This window comes from Brassica rapa, chromosome A05 (genome assembly GCF_000309985.2).
Source record: "Brassica rapa cultivar Chiifu-401-42 chromosome A05, CAAS_Brap_v3.01, whole genome shotgun sequence".
NCBI lineage: Eukaryota > Viridiplantae > Streptophyta > Magnoliopsida > Brassicales > Brassicaceae > Brassica > Brassica rapa.
In genome coordinates this window covers 6,076,737-6,094,782 of record NC_024799.2, presented here as the reverse complement: position 1 = coordinate 6,094,782, position 18,046 = coordinate 6,076,737, and the positions used below count along the sequence as shown (strand labels likewise).

At 35.4% G+C, this 18,046-nt stretch overlaps 5 protein-coding genes across 11 annotated transcripts in view; 2 read left to right on the top strand and 3 right to left on the bottom strand.

The window, feature by feature from the left end:
- Positions 1 to 18,046, bottom strand: part of LOC117134085 — a 905,201-nt gene that overhangs the window by 369,771 nt on the left and 517,384 nt on the right. The gene's annotated exons all lie outside the window — the stretch shown is intronic.
- Positions 505 to 4,754, top strand: LOC103867530 (uncharacterized protein At2g33490). Of its 6 annotated transcripts, XM_009145606.3 has the most exons (11): positions 549 to 1,048; positions 1,347 to 1,419; positions 1,562 to 1,636; positions 1,812 to 1,873; positions 1,980 to 2,048; positions 2,234 to 2,262; positions 2,505 to 2,712; positions 2,791 to 3,033; positions 3,314 to 3,367; positions 3,525 to 4,451; positions 4,532 to 4,754. In XM_009145606.3, the coding sequence occupies exons 1-11, from the start codon at positions 938 to 940 to the stop codon at positions 4,538 to 4,540; spliced, it is 1,860 nt and encodes a 619-aa protein (XP_009143854.2). In that variant the 5' UTR covers positions 549 to 937; the 3' UTR covers positions 4,541 to 4,754. The 6 variants fall into 6 exon arrangements, with proteins under 6 accessions (XP_009143853.2, XP_009143852.2, XP_009143856.2 ...); XM_009145605.3 differs by having other exon boundaries at positions 505 to 1,048; positions 3,528 to 4,744; XM_009145604.3 differs by having other exon boundaries at positions 505 to 1,048; positions 3,525 to 4,744.
- LOC103867528 (50S ribosomal protein L30) lies at positions 6,417 to 9,088 on the bottom strand. Of its 2 annotated transcripts, none has more exons than XM_009145602.3 (3): positions 7,802 to 9,088; positions 7,310 to 7,522; positions 6,417 to 7,206 (listed from the first exon to the last, which is right to left on the bottom strand). In XM_009145602.3, exons 2-3 carry the CDS (start codon positions 7,499 to 7,501, stop codon positions 7,069 to 7,071), a joined length of 330 nt encoding a protein of 109 aa, XP_009143850.1. In that variant the 5' UTR covers positions 7,502 to 7,522; positions 7,802 to 9,088; the 3' UTR covers positions 6,417 to 7,068. The 2 variants fall into 2 exon arrangements, with proteins under 2 accessions (XP_009143850.1, XP_009143851.1); XM_009145603.3 differs by having other exon boundaries at positions 7,310 to 7,515.
- On the top strand, positions 10,541 to 12,027 carry LOC103867527 (histone chaperone RTT106). Its single transcript, XM_009145601.3, has 2 exons — positions 10,541 to 10,844; positions 11,395 to 12,027. Exons 1-2 carry the CDS (start codon positions 10,620 to 10,622, stop codon positions 11,761 to 11,763), a joined length of 594 nt encoding a protein of 197 aa, XP_009143849.1. The 5' UTR covers positions 10,541 to 10,619; the 3' UTR covers positions 11,764 to 12,027.
- On the bottom strand, positions 13,622 to 16,375 carry LOC103867526 (serine carboxypeptidase-like 46). The gene is made up of 10 exons (XM_009145600.3): positions 15,965 to 16,375; positions 15,760 to 15,861; positions 15,577 to 15,672; positions 15,181 to 15,273; positions 15,008 to 15,087; positions 14,636 to 14,917; positions 14,421 to 14,545; positions 14,236 to 14,328; positions 14,034 to 14,151; positions 13,622 to 13,946 (listed from the first exon to the last, which is right to left on the bottom strand). The coding sequence occupies exons 1-10, from the start codon at positions 16,212 to 16,214 to the stop codon at positions 13,797 to 13,799; spliced, it is 1,389 nt and encodes a 462-aa protein (XP_009143848.1). The 5' UTR covers positions 16,215 to 16,375; the 3' UTR covers positions 13,622 to 13,796.

Here is an 18,046-nt window from a genome sequence, read left to right as displayed (position 1 = left end):
CAACCTTTGGTTCAAAATGTGTTTTTTTAATCAACATGTTCAAAATATTAAAAATATTCTATACCATTAAATTAACCATTGGCCCAAAAAGGACTGAACTCTCTCAAGATACTAATCGCTTTATTTTTTTTAAAAAAATTATAACAAAATAGCGTGCAAGTAAACAATAAATCCAGGTTCTCAGCAAAATCATTCATTAACTAAGCTAAAAGATTACACATCTAACTTTGATTCAAGAATATATAAAAAGTTATACTTAGCATTGAGAATAATAGCCTACATAGAGGGGTTAAAACTTAAAACCCTTAAATAAAGATAATAAACATTGAACAACATCAATCTAATGTAATAAACATCAAATAATAAGTATGACAAAAAAAAACATCAAATAATAAGTCCTTTGTCAGTGTTTAAAAAAAAAGAAAGTCTTTTGTCAAAAAAACATCAAATAATAAGATTGAATAACACACTAGAAGATCATATTAATAATATGAAAATCTGTGTGTTATTAAATTTGATCAATTATCTCATGTAAAATTAAAAATGGTAAGGTGTAATTGAAACTTGAAAGCATTAGCAATTTAGCATGTTGTTTGCTGACATCACTAATTGCACTTGCCGACGTAAACATGAGCGATAATAATAAAATAATATGAAAAAAGGAAAATCAAAAAAAAAAAAGGACGAAAGAGAATCAAAAGAGACGACGAAGTCAAGGCTCAAGTTTCTCCTTTTCCTCTAAACAATCGTTTTTTTTTTTCTTTTTTTTTTAATTATCTAATTTCTTTTGATTTTTCTTTTCTGCCATTATCAGTTTTAATTTTCTTCCTTACGTTCTTCATCATCAAATGGCATAAGCTGGAGAGAAAGGATACGAACCGATCGTCTTCTCACTTCTCGAAACATTCGATTTCCCTTGATTCGCCGGAGAAGAGCCATGAAAACCTCTCTCCGACGCTTGCGAGGGGTGATTCACAGGCACGAATCTAAGGATCGGAGAGATCTCCGAGCTCTTGTTCAGAACGACGAGCTCGCCCAGGCTTCGCAGGTAGCCGCCAATCTCTCTCTCGACTTACCTTCGTTTTCTCCTTGTTAGCTATGTTGATTGATGAGAAGCGCTTCTCAATCATGTTTTCTCTATCGGATCTTCGTCGCTGTACGTAAAATTAGCTGCGAATTTGAGCTTAGTAAATGGTGATGATTCAGATGTTGGATTGGATTCAATGTTAGCTTGGTGGTGGATCTTGTAAATTGTTGAATTGAATCATCATCTCCTTCACTTGGTGTGTGGCCTACTGTGTTTATGGGATGAGATTATTGGAATGTCTCTCAAAATGTTTTGGCAGGACGTGCAAGACATGAGGGATTGCTATGATAGCTTGCTCTCTGCTGCGGCTGCTACTGCTAATAGCGCATATGGTAATCTATTCTCTATTGTTTATCAGAAACTTTGTTTATTCAGAATTGCTGGATAATTGATGTTTCCTTCTTGCACTGTTGCATTGCAGCTTACAGAAAATATATATTAAACTTATCATGTGTAGATTTCGTTTGCTTGCAGAATTTTCTGAATCTTTAAGAGAACTGGGTGCTTGTCTTCTTGAGAAAACTGCTTTAAATGACGATGAAGAAAGTGGTAAGCTTGACAAGCAGATTTCTTAAATACATCGAATTACCTTTCTCGTCAATGTTTTAAAGATTTGAAACTCACTGTTTGTGCATTTATCATTTCTCTAAGTTCTCTGCGTGCGCGTAACATATATAATGTGCATCTAAGAAAGAAACATTCTTCTTCTCTTATTTTTATGCAGGTAGAGTGTTGCTTATGCTGGGGAAATTGCAGTTTGAGCTGCAAAAACTTGTTGATAAATATGTGAGTTTTTTGGGATTTAGTTTCACCTTCTTCGATATTTTTTCAAATGAGTTTTCCTCTGTCTAACCACCAAAACATCAGTTTAATATTTGTGTTGTTCATTCAGCGGTCTCATATATTCCAAACGATCACAATCCCCTCAGAGTCACTTCTTAATGAACTCCGCATAGTTGAGGTTTGTTCACTTGGAATCATATCATTTTACTTTTAGCAATGGTCAGAAATCAGAATTGCACATGATTGCTGCGTATATATGAACTTCCATGTTGAGTACAGAGCAAGATTTAGAGTGTTGTTTAATATGCTTTCTGATTCAGCCCTTTTAAGTGACGATGGTAATGTGTTTTAATGGTTATGCAGGAAATGATGCGGCTTTGTGATGAGAAAAGGTTGTTTTTGCCTTGCCGTCCTTTTCATTTCTAAACACATATTACCATGAGTTGTCCAAAAAAAAAAAAATACACCTCTTACCATGATTAACAAATAAAAGTTAATTTGTTCAGTTTTTAGAGATACTTGAGTTTTGTAGGGGAATTATTCAGAAATCTGATTGGTCTCATTTATCTAGACTTCCTCTCATGTTAGTGGGAAAAAAGTGAATAATCTATTCATGGAACTTTTTACCTTTCAGGAATGTTTATGAAGGGATGCTTGCAAGACAGAAGGAGAAAGGGAGGTCTAAGGCTGGGAAAGGAGAATTTTTTTCGACTCAGCAGATACAAGAAGCTCATGATGAATATGATAACGAGACAACTTTATTTGTTTTCCGCTTAAAATCCTTAAAACAAGGGCAAACACGTAGTCTTTTGACTCAGGCAGCACGGCACCATGCAGCACAGGTTTTCATCTTGAGCTGTCCTTCTGTTTCGCTCGCCAGAGCCAACCATGTTCATGTCCCTATTTTTGGATTTCTGCAGTTATGCTTCTTCAAGAAGGCTCTTAATTCCCTTGAAGAAGTTGAGCCACATGTACAGATGGTAACTGAGTCGCAGCATATTGATTACCATTTCAGTGGATTAGAAGATGATGATGGCGATGATGAAATCGAAAACAACGACGACGATGGCTCTGAGGTGCATACTGATGGAGAGTTGAGTTTTGAATATAGAGAGAATGACAAGGACAACAATGCGGATTCTTCACCCATTCTCTCCTCAGAGGTGATTGTTTCATATGTTTACGTTTCTGATGATAGTTCTTTTTTGTGCTTCTAATGATCACTAGTAGAATAGTTACACTCGATTTGACGATGTTTCTCCTCTAGGTGACTATAACAAATAAATTATAAATGAGGTTACTAAACAGGAAATGGTTTATACTACATGACTACGATTTTGTTGTAGGGAGGACGAATGTTATTTAGAGTTGAATTGGTTGAATTTGGTGCTATATTATTTCTTAAACCTGCTTCCTGAAAAATTGTTTGCCTAATGCACGCAGTTGGGTCAGTCAGACATCACATTTCCACTAATTGCAGGACCGAAAACTGTGCAGGTAACTTATGATCCTATCTTCTCTACTTTTCCTTTCAAATGACTTAAATCTCAGAACCATTCATATTATTTGAAGTTGCATGAATTTGTCACCAGTTTTATCTTCTTTTTTTTTTTTTTGTAACATCACAAGTCTTTATCTATTTTGGCTTTTTCAGCAGACACATGAGGAAGGAAACTACAGGAAGTCTTATTCATTTAGGAGAGATGTTAGGATAGAGAGCCAATCAGCACCTCTCTTTTTTGAGAACCGCACAACTCTTCCTACTTCAGATAAACTGTTACGGATGCGATCATCTCTGACACGGAAGTTCAGCACTTATGCATTGCCGACACCTGCGGAAACAGCAAGAAGTCCCTCATCTATTACAAGTCTTCGTCACAACAACATTGCTTTATCTAACCCTGCAAAGGCATTGACAAAACAGGTTTGGCATTCATCCCCATTGGATGCACGTGGACCTGCAAAGCTCTCTTCTAGACCAATGGCAGCCTTGAAAGAACAAGTCCTGAGAGAGAGTAACAAGAATATATCTTCTCGGTTGCCTCCGCCTTTATCAGATGGACTAATGTACTCTCGTATCGGGACACTCAAGAGACGATCATTCTCTGGTCCAATTACAAGTAGACCCTTACCTAACAAGCCTCTGTCTGCAGCGCCTCGTTTATACTCAGGTCCAATCCCAAGGAATCCAGTTTCCAAGTTACCAAAAGTGTCGTCATCATCCCCAACTGCTTCCCCTACTTTTGTGTCAACACCTAAAATAAGCGAGCTCCATGAGCTTCCTAGACCACCACCAAGCAGCTACGCTAAGTCTTCTAGGGCATTTGGATACTCAGCACCTCTGGTTTCGAAGAGCCAATTGCTTAGTAAACCTCTAATTTCAAGTTCACCATCTCCTCTCCCAACACCACCACCTGCAATCATTCGTAGCTTCTCTATACCTACTAGCAACCTTAGAGCAGCAGATTTAGATATGTCTAAGACGACTCCTTCGCCTCCTTTAACCCCAATGTCATTGACCCATCCACCTCCTTCTGCTCTCCCTGAGCTTGCAGACCACCTAACGATGTCCAAACAAGAGGTAAACCATAAGTTCTGATACGTGTTCTAAGTGTAAAATCCATGATTGTTCTGATATTTATGGTAATGGGTGAATTGCAGAGGACTTAAAGGTGTAAGTTGTTTGTAGCTCTACCTAAACACGCTTATAGGAGGAGGAAGACATTCCCTCTAGTTGCAGATATGTAAATATCCTCCTGTTTTGTTCCGAGGATGAGAGGCATACAGTAATAAATAATTTCCCGAGGAATTTTGGTTTTCTATAATCACAATATATAATATAGTGGTCAAAGTAATGTCTGAGTTTTTTATTTATTGGACCATCCATATAGGTATTAACTCAGTTAAAAGTTTATATTCTAAAAACTCCTAACGAAGGTTTTGGTTTGATCACTGATGTGAAGTCTGCGTTTGTGATCTAGACATTGCTTATATATACTACAACTGGAAAAGGTCGTGGTCAATGTTGTTCTCTTGAGGGAATAAACGAAAAGAGTAAATGATGCTCTATGTTTCTTCTTGTACATCCATGCTCCCAAGATCTTTACGTTACAATGATTGTTCCCAACATTCAGGGTTTGCTACTTGGCCTGAGCTGTTGTACGCTTTCAGGTGGTATTTTGACATCACGAAACTCTTCAGTGTGGAGATTAAACTAAAATTTTGAAACACTGAGTTACTTCTAAGTTCTAACCAATATACATGAACTCATTCACGCTCAAACATCACATCATATTCCCACTCTGAGCATGATCTTGGTCAAGATGCTTATGTGATAATAACAATTTGATTGTGTTATTTTTATTGCAAAAAGGAAAGTTTTGCGCCATATGAATCCCACTTGTAGTGCAAACTTCCTCGAGAAAGATAAAAGCAGTTTCGAAACCCCAATTCATGATTTCCCTCTTTGAAGTTAACACTACACCCTTTTGATTTGTCTTGTAGCTCACATGCAACTACTTTCTCTTTTTGCACCCACATTGATGAGGCAACACCTTACTCTTCTCAATCCTAACATCAACGATTGCTCCATAGTTTGAGATTAGCTTAGAGTTCACTGTTTAATGGAACATATTGATAATAAAACACATATAGCTCTAAGTTTTCGTAAGAACCGGTTATCAAAATCTTTTTCAACACGGAAGATTGGATGAACCATACAATTATCAACATTGATCTCTCTTTTTGTGGGGTTAAAAAACAAAGGTCCTTATAAGAGGCTCCAGGACCAAACTGACCATATAGGGCCAGCTTTGTTTGTTATTCAAAATCGACATATTGTTTGTTTCAATCTTAATATGGCACTCATTATTCTTTCAAAACTTCATACTTTGATCTCTAAGACAAATATATGAATACTTCATATAGAAAATTAACAGCAACAAGAAAAGTATAACAACAATAAGAAACGAGATCATGTTTCATTTCGGTTCTTACTAATCTCCCAAACAAAACAAAAAAGTAAAAGAAAAAAGAAAGAGAGAGCAGAATGGTGTATCTGGTTTCGATAAAGAAGGCAGAGGAGAGACCCAGAGATACAGAGAGAGGGTCACAGACACACTTTGATGTCACTTTCGATCTGAAACATCTCTATCTCTCCTCAGAGATTCTCTTCTCAGGCCCCATTGTCTCTCTTTCTGTATATATTACAACTAAGAAACCCTCTTTACCAGCAATAAGCTATTACATATTATTTGGTAAAAGCAAAATCTTTTTATCTAAGAAAAAACAACAACACTAGATTGGACTGGTTCGTCGCTTTCCCTTTGTACACTTCCGACAGATTCCCTTCCACTTCTCTCTTTTCACTATTTTTGTTTGTTTATTTTGTTTTATTTTTCCTGGTTGAAAAGATTTACAGAAACATCATTTTCCTTCAGACTAATACATATATTCGTCTATCACAATTCCTTTTCCCACCTACAGTTTCTTCTTTTTTTTTTGTTAAAGGGTTTTCCTACAGTTTCTTCTCTTTTGTACTTTGTAATAGTTATCTTTGCATGTGTGAGTGTACGTATGGCATATTCATGGTAAGGGTTTTCATTTTTACCAGTTTGGTAATAAACGTTACACATGCTCATGTATACATCGCACAAGATAGTTAACCTTAAGCACACTCAAGGGGGTCCTAGATATTATAGGAGCTATAAACAATTTAGTAAGAGTTTTTATAAACAATATTTTTTCACAAATTTGAGGATTTATTTTTATGTAAATTATTTCTGAAATTTTAACCCTGACCACACTATACATATTAAATTATTAATATAGCATGCTTGATGTTAATAACTAATATCTTAGTGTGTCATATGGCTTTCAATTGGTTGTGCGAGAATCGTATATAAATCGTCTTTCTTTTGTGACATGTTTCATGCTTTTGTGTATTGTTACATAACCTAAGAGCATCTCCAATGGTGTTACCACCATTGGAGTCCTTAACATTATTAAACTATTTTTTTTTAATTTGAATAGTTAAGGATTCTAATCAAAATTGTATCTCCAATGGTGTTTTCTAATTTGAAATCCTTAGGATATAACAAAATGAGAGCAAACATACACAAGTATCTAGCGTATACAAAAATATAAGAGGCACCAAACCCATTGATACCAACATTTCTTATTAGCATCCTCTGAAATACTCAAGACATGTTGGATGAGCCTGTTGCAGGGATTGAATGACTGACAACAAGCGGAGGGCGGAGAGCTTTGTGGTTGGCTTCAGCTTCTTTGCGAGCTTTGAACATCTCCTCCGTCTCAACAACAACCATCCTTTTGACCTGCTCACCAAAAGAAACTCGTTTGAAGTCAGTATCACGCTTGAGAGAAGAACATGACATGTAACAAAGTGAGACAAAAAAAAAGCATAAGCATAAGCAAAACCTGTTGAATCATTCCTCTAATGGAAGAAGTGTTAGAGTGCAAAACAGTGCGATGGCATCTGCGGAGTCCCATAGCCTCGAGTGTACGCCTGTGAAGCTTCCTGGTTCCAGGGAGACCTCTCACTAAGGTTATGTACAAGCTCTCGCTCCATTGAATGGGCACCTGTGCTTTGAATGCTCTAAACCCACTCATCCTTTTATGTCTCTCTGTTAACTAATGAGAAAAAATCATCACAACACACAAAAAAAAAGCTATACATCACTAAAGCATGAGTCAAAACTTCTCCACAATCTTAGTCAAATCAAACAGTCAGCTTCAATTTTCAAAAAGCAAAGACTAAATCAAATTTGGAGTCTTGAAGGATGCTCAGTATGAATCTATCAGAAATAAGAATTCAGAGACAGGATTCTCGATATGGATCTCTTAAATTGACATATGAACGAGGCAATCAATGACTTGTGGTACGAGTCGGGGTAGGAGAGGGAGATATACCTTATGCGAGAGTTCCGGTGAAAGCGATCGGTGAGGATTATTAACTGAAGACGGCGAACAGAGCTCGGAGATGTATGAGCTCCTGCGCCGTTGTTCGAGCCCGGCGAGCTTGCTTCGTGGTCCTTCTGGAGAGCCGGAATCGCCGAGTTCATCGCCACGTTTCTCTTCCTTTACATCACTGTGTTGACAGTCATGGGTGTGAAGAGGTCACCGAGCATGTGTGCGTCCGTTGGAATCCAAGGCATCGCTTGGGCTTTCGGTGGTATGATCTTCGCTCTCGTCTACTGCACCGCTGGTATCTCCGGTAAGTCACCACCACACTCCAGATTCTCCGATCTGACGGTTTCTAGTTTCTTCAGATTCTTCGTTATCTAGATAGATAGATGGTAGATCACAATTGATTTCATCACAAGCTCTGCCACGTCACTAAGAACTACAGTGTGTTAATCCTTAATTAAGGATCATTCTTAACTTTACCTTCCTCTTTTAATATTTTTTTAATCAAAAAAAGCATTAAGGATTTTGACTAAGGATTGCACATTTTTTACCGTTGCTCTAAAAATGATAGTCGGAACGTAGTGATGGTCTTGGCTTTTAGTTTTCTTATTTTCTTTTTGACGTGATGTTTTTGACTTTATTATTTTAAAGATTTATGAGGTGAAATATCTATGAATTTCTTTTCCACTTTATCATTGGCGCTAAAGTTTGAGAGCCGGTATCCACTAGAAAAACCTTTACTCTAATTGGCTTAAATGTTGACATTTTGCCTTCGCTTTCTTTATGGTTCGGTTAACTTTTTATACTCCCTCCGTTTCAATATAAATGATATTTTAGAAGGTTTATTTTGTTTCAATTTACACGAAATTTTGAGATTTTAACGAAGTTTTGAGATTTTAAGGTTAACTTTAACTTTATTGGAAACTGTTTAACCAATTAGATTTTACAATCTTTTTTATAATTGGTTAACTGATTTTAAAATTATATGTTTAAAATATGTTTATAGAGAAATGTAATTTTCTTAATTTTTGTGCACTATTACAAAACATCAAGTATTATGAAACGGATGGAGTATAAAACACTCAAAAATACAAGAAAACATCCTTCAATTATTTTGTTCCACGCATCATAATGCATTATGAGGTTTGGCTATTTAAGAGCATCTCCAAAAGAAACTCTATAACTCTAAATATAGAGTTTTTTGCTCTCCAAAAAGAAACTTCAAAACTTCAAATTTGAAGTTTTGAAGATTGAAACTCCAAATATAGAGTTTCACTTTTCAAAACTTCAAATTTGAAGTTTCATCTTTTTATTTGTATTTTGGTCCTTACAATTATACATCATATTTATAATTCTTAAATATATTTTTGTTTATTGTTTTAATCTTTAAAACTTTTATATCTCATATATATTTCAAATTTGTTTTATAAATTTAAGTTTTACACATGAAATTAAATAAAAATTTTAAAACAAGATTTATAATATTTTAAAACTAGGATTAAACAACAAAAATATTACAAAAAACCACAATAAAAACTTATTAAAAAGTTTATTAGTGTAAGATTTTTTAATTAATATTTCTGTAATATTTATATATATATATATACTAGTTATTTATAGAAGTTTTAAGAATTTACATTAACTATGAAAAATATAAGGACCATAGTGTAAAATATAAATAGTTTTGAAGTTAGGTTTAAAGTTTTACTTTTGGAAAAGAACACATTGAAACTTCAAATATAGAGTTTTGGAAACTTTAAAATAGAATTCCTTTTTGGAGATGCTCTAATATTGCCATTTCATGACCTATCCGTTTCAATTTTTAGGTTAATACTTGTTGTCGCATAGTTGCACTGTCCCAGGAATGTCATCGTGTTTGTTATTGAGTTTTAGTGTATGCACCAAACCTCAAACCTTCAGTTTTTTCTTAATGCTCTGCCTATATGAAACGTTCCATTTGTTCAAATATAATTAGCCACCAAACAAAATTAAGAAGAAACCTCAAGCCTTTGTTAAATGTTAATTTTGATGTCAATGTAAAAAAACCGACAACATGAGTTGCATCGGTGACAAAAGGCGTCACATCAGTTTGCAGAATTGGTGAAATTTTCGTAAAATGTTGCTGAAAATTTCCAGAAATCCAATTTGGTTTTGTAAAAGCGGGAGGCCAACAGTGTAGTATTCACATGTTTTCAAAACAATATTTCAAAAGTATCCGTGGGCGAATACTTTAAATTTACTAGCCAATGTATACTGTGAGTTTTTGTTTTTTGTTCAGACAATCAATATACAGTGTGAGCTGTGTTTATGTAAATTTTGTAAGTTTTCAAGGGTAAAAAGAAAATGAAATAACAGAACAAAGCATGTTCTGGGCATTCTTTTCGAAACCTACGTTTAATTATAATTTTAAAACAAATTTACAGAATTTTCCCTTCTTTCAAAAAAATAAAATTCTCAGGTTTGCCACTTTAACCCTTCCCAAGATTTAAACTTTTATTCTCTTCCAATACAATAACACGCGCAAGCTAAATATCTTCACGCACCTACCCCGCGCGTGTCCCGTATACTCCTGAATTTTTCAACTAACACGGTAACACGGACGTGAGACAAAGTGCGAACCTCTGTATTCACTTTGTGTCCTGACAGTTACTGGTCCACTTTCTCTTTTAACCAACGAATCTCCACGCGCTTTACCCTCACCGCGCGCGTGAACTAACAGCCAATCTCTCACTTTGTTTTTTGTTTTCTTCTTCAAAAATATTCTCATCACAATCTTCTCGTTGTTCCTCTTTCTTTACTCTTGAGGGAGAGAGAGGAGAAGATGAAGGCACCGAACATGGAGACGATAACAAAATCTCTTGAGAAATCAATGCAAAATTTTTCTCTGAGTGATCGGAGAAGAAGAGTCGGAGACAGGTTCGGAAGATCGTCAACGACGACCGAAGAGAGCAGCAACGAACATGTTCCTCCGATCTCAGACAGAACACTGGAGCTTAACTCTCACATATCTCTTCCTTGTCACTGGGAACAGTGTCTTGATCTCAAGGTAAACAACAAAAAAATCAAATGAGATTTACTCCTCTTCATTTTTTTTGTCTTTTAAGCTCTCTAGGTTAAACTAATCACTACAGAAACTTCGAACTCGTGTCGTTTTCGTACTTTAGATTGCATTAAATGCATTTTTCTTAGTACATTAGGGACAAGAACTCTTTTTTATTTAATGCTCTTCTTGTTTTTTTCTGATGCATTAATTGTTTCCAAGATCGTATAAATATTGCTCAGTTCAAAGTTATTTATAGTTATAATACTTTTTCAGTCAATCTTTCATCTCGTAGATATGATTTTTCTAAACAAGCAAACAAATGTATCCTTTCTTGTTAAATCAATGCTATACTACTACATATGTACATGTATAAAGTACATAGTCATTTGCTTATTTATAGATCTAGGACCAAAGCTTTTTGTCTTAACACAACTTTAGGTGGTGCATAAAAAAGTAGAGTACTAATAAAAAGGATAAAAAGCATTTATATGGGAAAGGAGTTACATCTTTTACTTTTTGATCCAAATCTAGTGGTGGGTTTCTTTTTCTTTAGACAGGAGAGATTTACTACATAAACTGGAAAAATGGAATGAGAGTGAAAGAGGATCCAAGAAAGGTGATGATGAATGCAGATAATGACAGTGGAGAATCATGTGGAACATTTTGCTCAGAAGAAGATAGCTCATATTATGACAGTGAGGAGTCTTCATCCGAGTCTTCTCCATCATCAAGAGAGAATCAGAAAGAGGAAGAGGAGGAGGATGAAGAAGAAGAAGAAGAAGAGGAAGAGGAAGCTGTGCTTGTTGTTGCTGGATGCAAAGCTTGTTTCATGTACTTCATGGTTCCTAAGCTTGTCGAGGACTGCCCCAAATGTGCTGCACAGCTTGTTCACTTTGATCGACCTCATTCTGCCTCTCCTTGAAACGTCCCTCTCGTTATTTCCACTTCTTTTTCTTTAATTGCCCTTTTTATTCAGATGAGAATTTGCTTAATTAGGTTTTCTCTTTCTTTCTTTAATCTTATATTGTTGTAACTTAATGGTTAATTCTCTTGTGAGTGGGGCATTAACAACTGAGTTTCAATGGCAATATTTCAGACGTTAAAAGTTAAAATGTACTAGCATTGAGGTGAGAATTGTGTTGTGTTTGCCTTTATTGAAAAGATAATAATAATGTTGAGGAATGTTTATAAACAAGTGTTGCATTAAAGTTGGTCAATGAAATTGAGCCCTGAGGAATCGCGCCCACCTCTTAAATGATGAAGATGAGTGCTAATCATAATGATTGCGACATGTGACTCCACATTTCATGGTTTTTAATTTTTTGTAGCATCAAAATCCTTATAAAATTTAATAATTTGTGGAAACAAAAAATTACAAATTATTAACTGGAACAAAAAGCTAGTAGATAGAAAGGAGAGGGTTGACAACAAAAAAAAAAAGAAGGAGAAGACTTTGTAATTTTAAATTCAAGCCCAATCGGAAGGCACCGACTCAATTCGAATTAAACTGGATCAAAATGCCAAGTAGCTCGTCACACTGTTGCAAGCCAACCAGAACCGTCATATTCATCTATGATCTCCAAAGTATAAATGGTTAATATGTATATATTATTTAGCTTTCAAATGATTGAAAAATATATGTTCAGTAATTCTTTTAAAGCCAACACGTCAAATACACCACAATTGCCAAGTGCCTTTCCCTCAACAAAGCCAACTTCGGTTTTGTTCAAGATCACTTTTAATCAGATTAGTTTCCTAAAATTAAAGAAGAAATGAGAATAGACAGAAGAATGTCGTGTATGTTCTGAATATCTTTTCAAATTATCAGTTTTCTGAATTAATGTTCTTTGAACTTTCCAGTTTACATTGCGAAACGAGTTACGAATCTAAATCTTCACAATGACATATTATCATGTTTCTCATGAGCTAAATCAACCACAAGGCAACTCTCAATGATCAAGTCACATTTGTTTTTATAATTTCCTTTTCTTCTTGGTAAATTTATTATATTTTTATATGACACTTAGCAAAATTAAATGATAAACAACATGCATGCGTTTATATTTTGTATCAATTTTGCAGGTCCGTCGATCGCCACTATACCCACCAATAGTGGAGGCTCCACCACCACCTTATCCACCAACCAGGACGAGGTTTCAAGACTACTACAGTGGCTACGGTCAGCTACATCCACCGCCACTACGTCCATTTAGAGATGAATACTACGGAGAAGGAGAATATGAGGGTTGCTTTCCTTTTCTTAGAACCTGGTAACTTCAAATCTTGATTCCACCATTTTTGGGCCTAGGTCCCTAGTTGTTTTAGTCTCCTTTCCATCGTTTAGTGGTCGATCTCAAGGTTGTTCTAGGTCCTTTTTTTTGTTTGCTTGAATGTGTTGACATAAATTTTGGTTTCTATTTAGAAATAACATTATGAATAATTATGTCTCGTAATGTAAATCTACTCAATTTGATAAAGCCATAAAAGATGGAAATATAAGTGTTCTTTAAGCAAATCATTTATATTACTATCTTTGGGTTTTGGAATGATGCAGTTTTACCTCGTTATGTTGTTGCTGGTTTGCGGAACGTTAACGGTGTTGCTTTCCAAGGCGTCACTAATTCTCTACATGAGAAATCTCTCTCTATGCTAATCTACTTTTGATCCTTTTTAAGTGTTAGTTGTATTGAGCAAATCATTTTCTTGTTTTGTTTATGAAACATGGACTTCTGAGCTTTTTAAAAAGTTTTAAATAGTTATTGCATCTATGGTCTGATCAATTTAGATAATCAATACATTTCTTTTTGGGATCGATCGAAACCTAATGTCACGAAAACAACATTTTCAAGTATTTTCCTTTTACCACCATAATCAAATGGATAACCTTTTTTGGAATATTTTTCACCAAAAGATGTAATAATGTTTTACTTACAAGCTCAGAAAATGGAAATAACATCAGAATTCTTCAGGGAGAGGATTACCACCCAAGAAGGCCTTGAACAACACAAGTGATCTCTCGGGCTGCGAGAACGGTACCTCGTGGGCCGCTCCTCTCACCGTTGCAAACGCCAATACGTTCCCATAAACCTGAGTCCACCCACCAACCTATAACACCACACCCTTAATTACTACGTACGTTCCGCATCTTTTAAAACAGTTCCAATTTTTAACATTGGAAAAACCGAAGCTAACCTGTTGTCCTGCGAACCAAACACGATAAGGCACGGTTGTACTCAGTCCCAATTGTTGAGCCAGTCGCTTCACCAGGGTTCTACTTCCCGTTAATGGAATCACGGAGTCTTGATCTCCGCTGTTATTATTACAAAAGAGTACACATTAAGACAAGTTAAACACAACTTTACAACAAGTCACATTAAAAAACCATTTGAGTTACCTGTAGACAAGAACTGGAACTCCAGCTTTGATAAGACTTCCTACAACATTTATCGTCGGTACTTCCACATCAAGTAGTTCGTAGTCCAGCACACTGTCGTCATCATCACAATAAATTTTATAAAAAAAGCGAATCAACGGGACTAAAAACAATTTAAGATTAAAATCCAGCAAAAGTGATGTTACTTGCTGCACACGGCCCATTTGCGAGTTCCGACAAGCCGAGCATGGAGAGCTTTCTGCACATCTCTCCGGTTTAGATAGTTAACCGTCTCGTCTTCTACACACACATCCACCGTCTCTCCAACTTGCTAAACAATATAAAGAAAAAAAATCAGTATATGTTCATGTACAAAAAAAGAGTTTTTTTTTTTTTTAATATTATTGGTTTATGAACTCACTTGAGGGCTAACTACTTTGGATTGAGATAGCACTGAGGGAATGCATAAGTCAAGAGTAACATCATACTTGTCAACGAATCTGCTTGTTTCAGTGCTAACTTGACTCATAACTTTAGAGCACATACTTGAGACTTCTCCTCTATAGTACTCACTCACAAACCGTGAGTAATTACAATAAGATGTGAACATTTTGTAAGTTGGATCCGATATCAACCCATGAGACCAGAAATACTCTGCTCGTGAGTTGAAATCGGTAGAGAACTCCAACACCGGATTGCCAAGCTACGAAACCAAGAATTCAATTAAAAAAAAAAACAAAAACCGGTTAACAATCACAAAGACGGGTATGATTTTATGAATGAAAAAACTCACAGCAATGCCTTTGAGATTAAACAAATGGTGCTTCTTGTTGTACTGAATCATAAGCTGAGCCAACTGAGGAACATAATGACCTAACAAATTTCATATGTAATTAATACTTTTTTTTTTGTAACACTAATACATTTAACTATAAAGTTCAACATAGAGATAGAGTAAACTTTTACCAGCATAACTTTCACCAGTGATGAAGAGACTTCTGTTGAGGTATTGAGGGAATCTTTTGAACCATTTTTGCAAGAACACAAGATTGTCTTTTGCTGTAAAATTTTGTTTCAAGAAAAATGCCACATAAAGACAAAGATTAGAATGTCTGATATGTCAAGACAAACAAGAAGAGAATAATTTCTTCAGATGCGATCTGGATTCTGCAAAAAGCTCGAACCTTTATCTACTTTTTGTCAGACTGAGAAAGAACAAACATAGAAAAAAGCTGTATCTGTTTTTAATGGGAAGTATATTTATAACATTATTTTCCTGTAGAAAGTGATCTAACAAGCAACATATCGCATGCACCCCATTATCATCATCACAAGAAAACTAAACTCATCTGTGATTGTTACCAGTGATCTTATCGTTTACACCCTCATACGAGGAGCTCTCGGTTGCATATGAGAATCCAACTCCAACAGGTGTTTCCAGATACAACATATTAGCCTCTGCATAATTAAAGAACTCAGTTTAATACAATTATATTTCTTGAACAGAGATGTGAAAAATTCTAAAGTATATATAAAGACTTTTACCATGATTCCAGCTATGCTGATTCCTCACCAAGACTGATCCTTTTGGTCTAAAGGGTCCATTCTCAGAGAATGCACCAACACCTAGTGATGAACATCCAGGTCCTGTATGAAAGATTCTAATCTTTAGTTTTTCAAAGTGTAATAAAGAAGATGAAAGATTCTTAATTTTGAATTTGGGTTTTTAGTAAAAGATTCAACTACTAACCTCCATTGAGCCAAAGGACGAGAGGCTTAGATATAGGTTTGGTTTCTGCTTCAGCCAAGTAGTAAAACAGAGCTCTCTGTTTCTTCTCGTCTATAGAGACATAACCAGAGTACTGCTGAAACACTACCTTGGGTTGACCGGGTAAGCTGGTGATCCGGTCAGCCCGGGACATAACAGTGGAGCTCACTAAAGTCAGAGCTTGAAGTAGAATAAGGCAAGTCACCATTGTTAGGCATTGCAAGTGAGACATTGTGTTTCTTGTCTAAGTCAGTAGAGAATAGAAGATGACTTTTGGTTCTGGCTTTTTTTTTCTCATTTGGTACGGCATTTATATCAGGAAATCACCTTTTCATATCTTTTTGTTGTTAATATCGAGTATTATGTAAATATTTTCTTCTCTGAAAAAGCCGTAAGCCGCGTGATTTACAGGTAAGTTATTTCTTATTAACTTTTTTTTGTCATGGTTTTTATAATCTTTGTCGAGTACTGATGCAGTGAGTTGCACGTTAACATTTCCGCATGTATGTAACTATTACATAACAAGCTATATATTATAGTATTGAGCTATTCATTATCCTCACATTAGCTACCAGTAGTTTTGTGGAAGCACCGTGGCCTAGTGGTCAAGGTTTAAAGGCTTCTACACCCAGGTCTGGGGTTCAAACCCCAGACAACGCAATTTCTACAGGAAGAGGTCTGGGTTTCAATTCCCGGAGAAGGCGAATTATGCAGAAAATTTAGAGAAAATGCTTACAAGAGATCTTCAGCATGGCGCAAGGAGTACCGTCAGGAATGGATCTCGTAGGGCTACTCAGGGTGATGCAGTCAGGTGTGAATCCTCATAAGGCAGGTAGAATTGTCGGCTATAATATCGTCTATGTAATGTTTCTCATAATTTGTAATAGCATAATTAACCAGACAAAAAAAAAAGCTACCAGTAGTTTAGATTTGTATATATATATATATATATATATATATATATATATATATATCATTAGCTGTATTATGGAAGGTAAAATTATATAATTAATGAGGTTGTGGCAAATAACAAAAATAACTAAATAAGTAGCATTATAGAAAGCTTTCTAAATTGGTATTTGATCAGAGAACTCTCATTTGAGAAATTATTGGCTTGGAGTTTTGAGATATCCAATAATATTTGTATATTATTTTATTGTTTCAGCATATGTTGAAGTAGTAGTAGTAACTAACATATGCAGGAGCGTTCCTAAATTATGAATGATTCAACCTTTTTATTGCATAGAAATTTGCAATTAACTTTTCACAACGAACATGAATAAACAATGAGAAACGGTTGATGATGTGATCAGCAAATGGAGCTTAGCGTGGCTGGACTTCACTCAAACCACAAAAAGTCATGTTGTCCTTTTATCATTGTTGTTAAATTTCTTTATTCAATTCCTCTCATTTTATAAATAAAATCAGAAAAAAGTTAGGAAGGACATGGATGTGGTCCTATTTTTTTCTACGCATGGTACTACTATGGTAGATAGAAACAACTCATGTAAATGAGACCAAAGATTTGAGAAAATTATAGAGAAAAAGATGTGGTGTAGAACAGTGTTGACGCCCCATCCACACCCTCTTAAGTCTTAACGTCTCTCGTCTATCCTTCATTTGCAAATTGAACCGCATCCTTTCAAAACGAATAACAATTCACTACAACAAGTCCGGTTTGGAGCATAGGCAAATAAACCGGTTGTTTAAGGCATTACATTCGACAATTTTAGTTGTATATATAGAACATTATAAAATATGTATATAAAGAATAAAACACAAACATTTATTTAAATGTATGGCATTATGAAAAAATTAAGCTGTTAGACCGAGACTAACTACAAGTCTTTGTAAAAAGTACGCTCACAACATTTTGGTGGGATGGTAAAATCTATAAAAAGAAGATGTGTTCAATCTCCTGTTCTACACTTACCTCACCGAATCAAAACGTGATGGGGACCAAATCAATATGTCCCGACCGCTTTTGTTAGTCAAACTTTTGTTGCATTTTCTACCTTCATTCTCAAGGTGTCTTGACTTTGAACTTTCCTAATTACCTGCGTT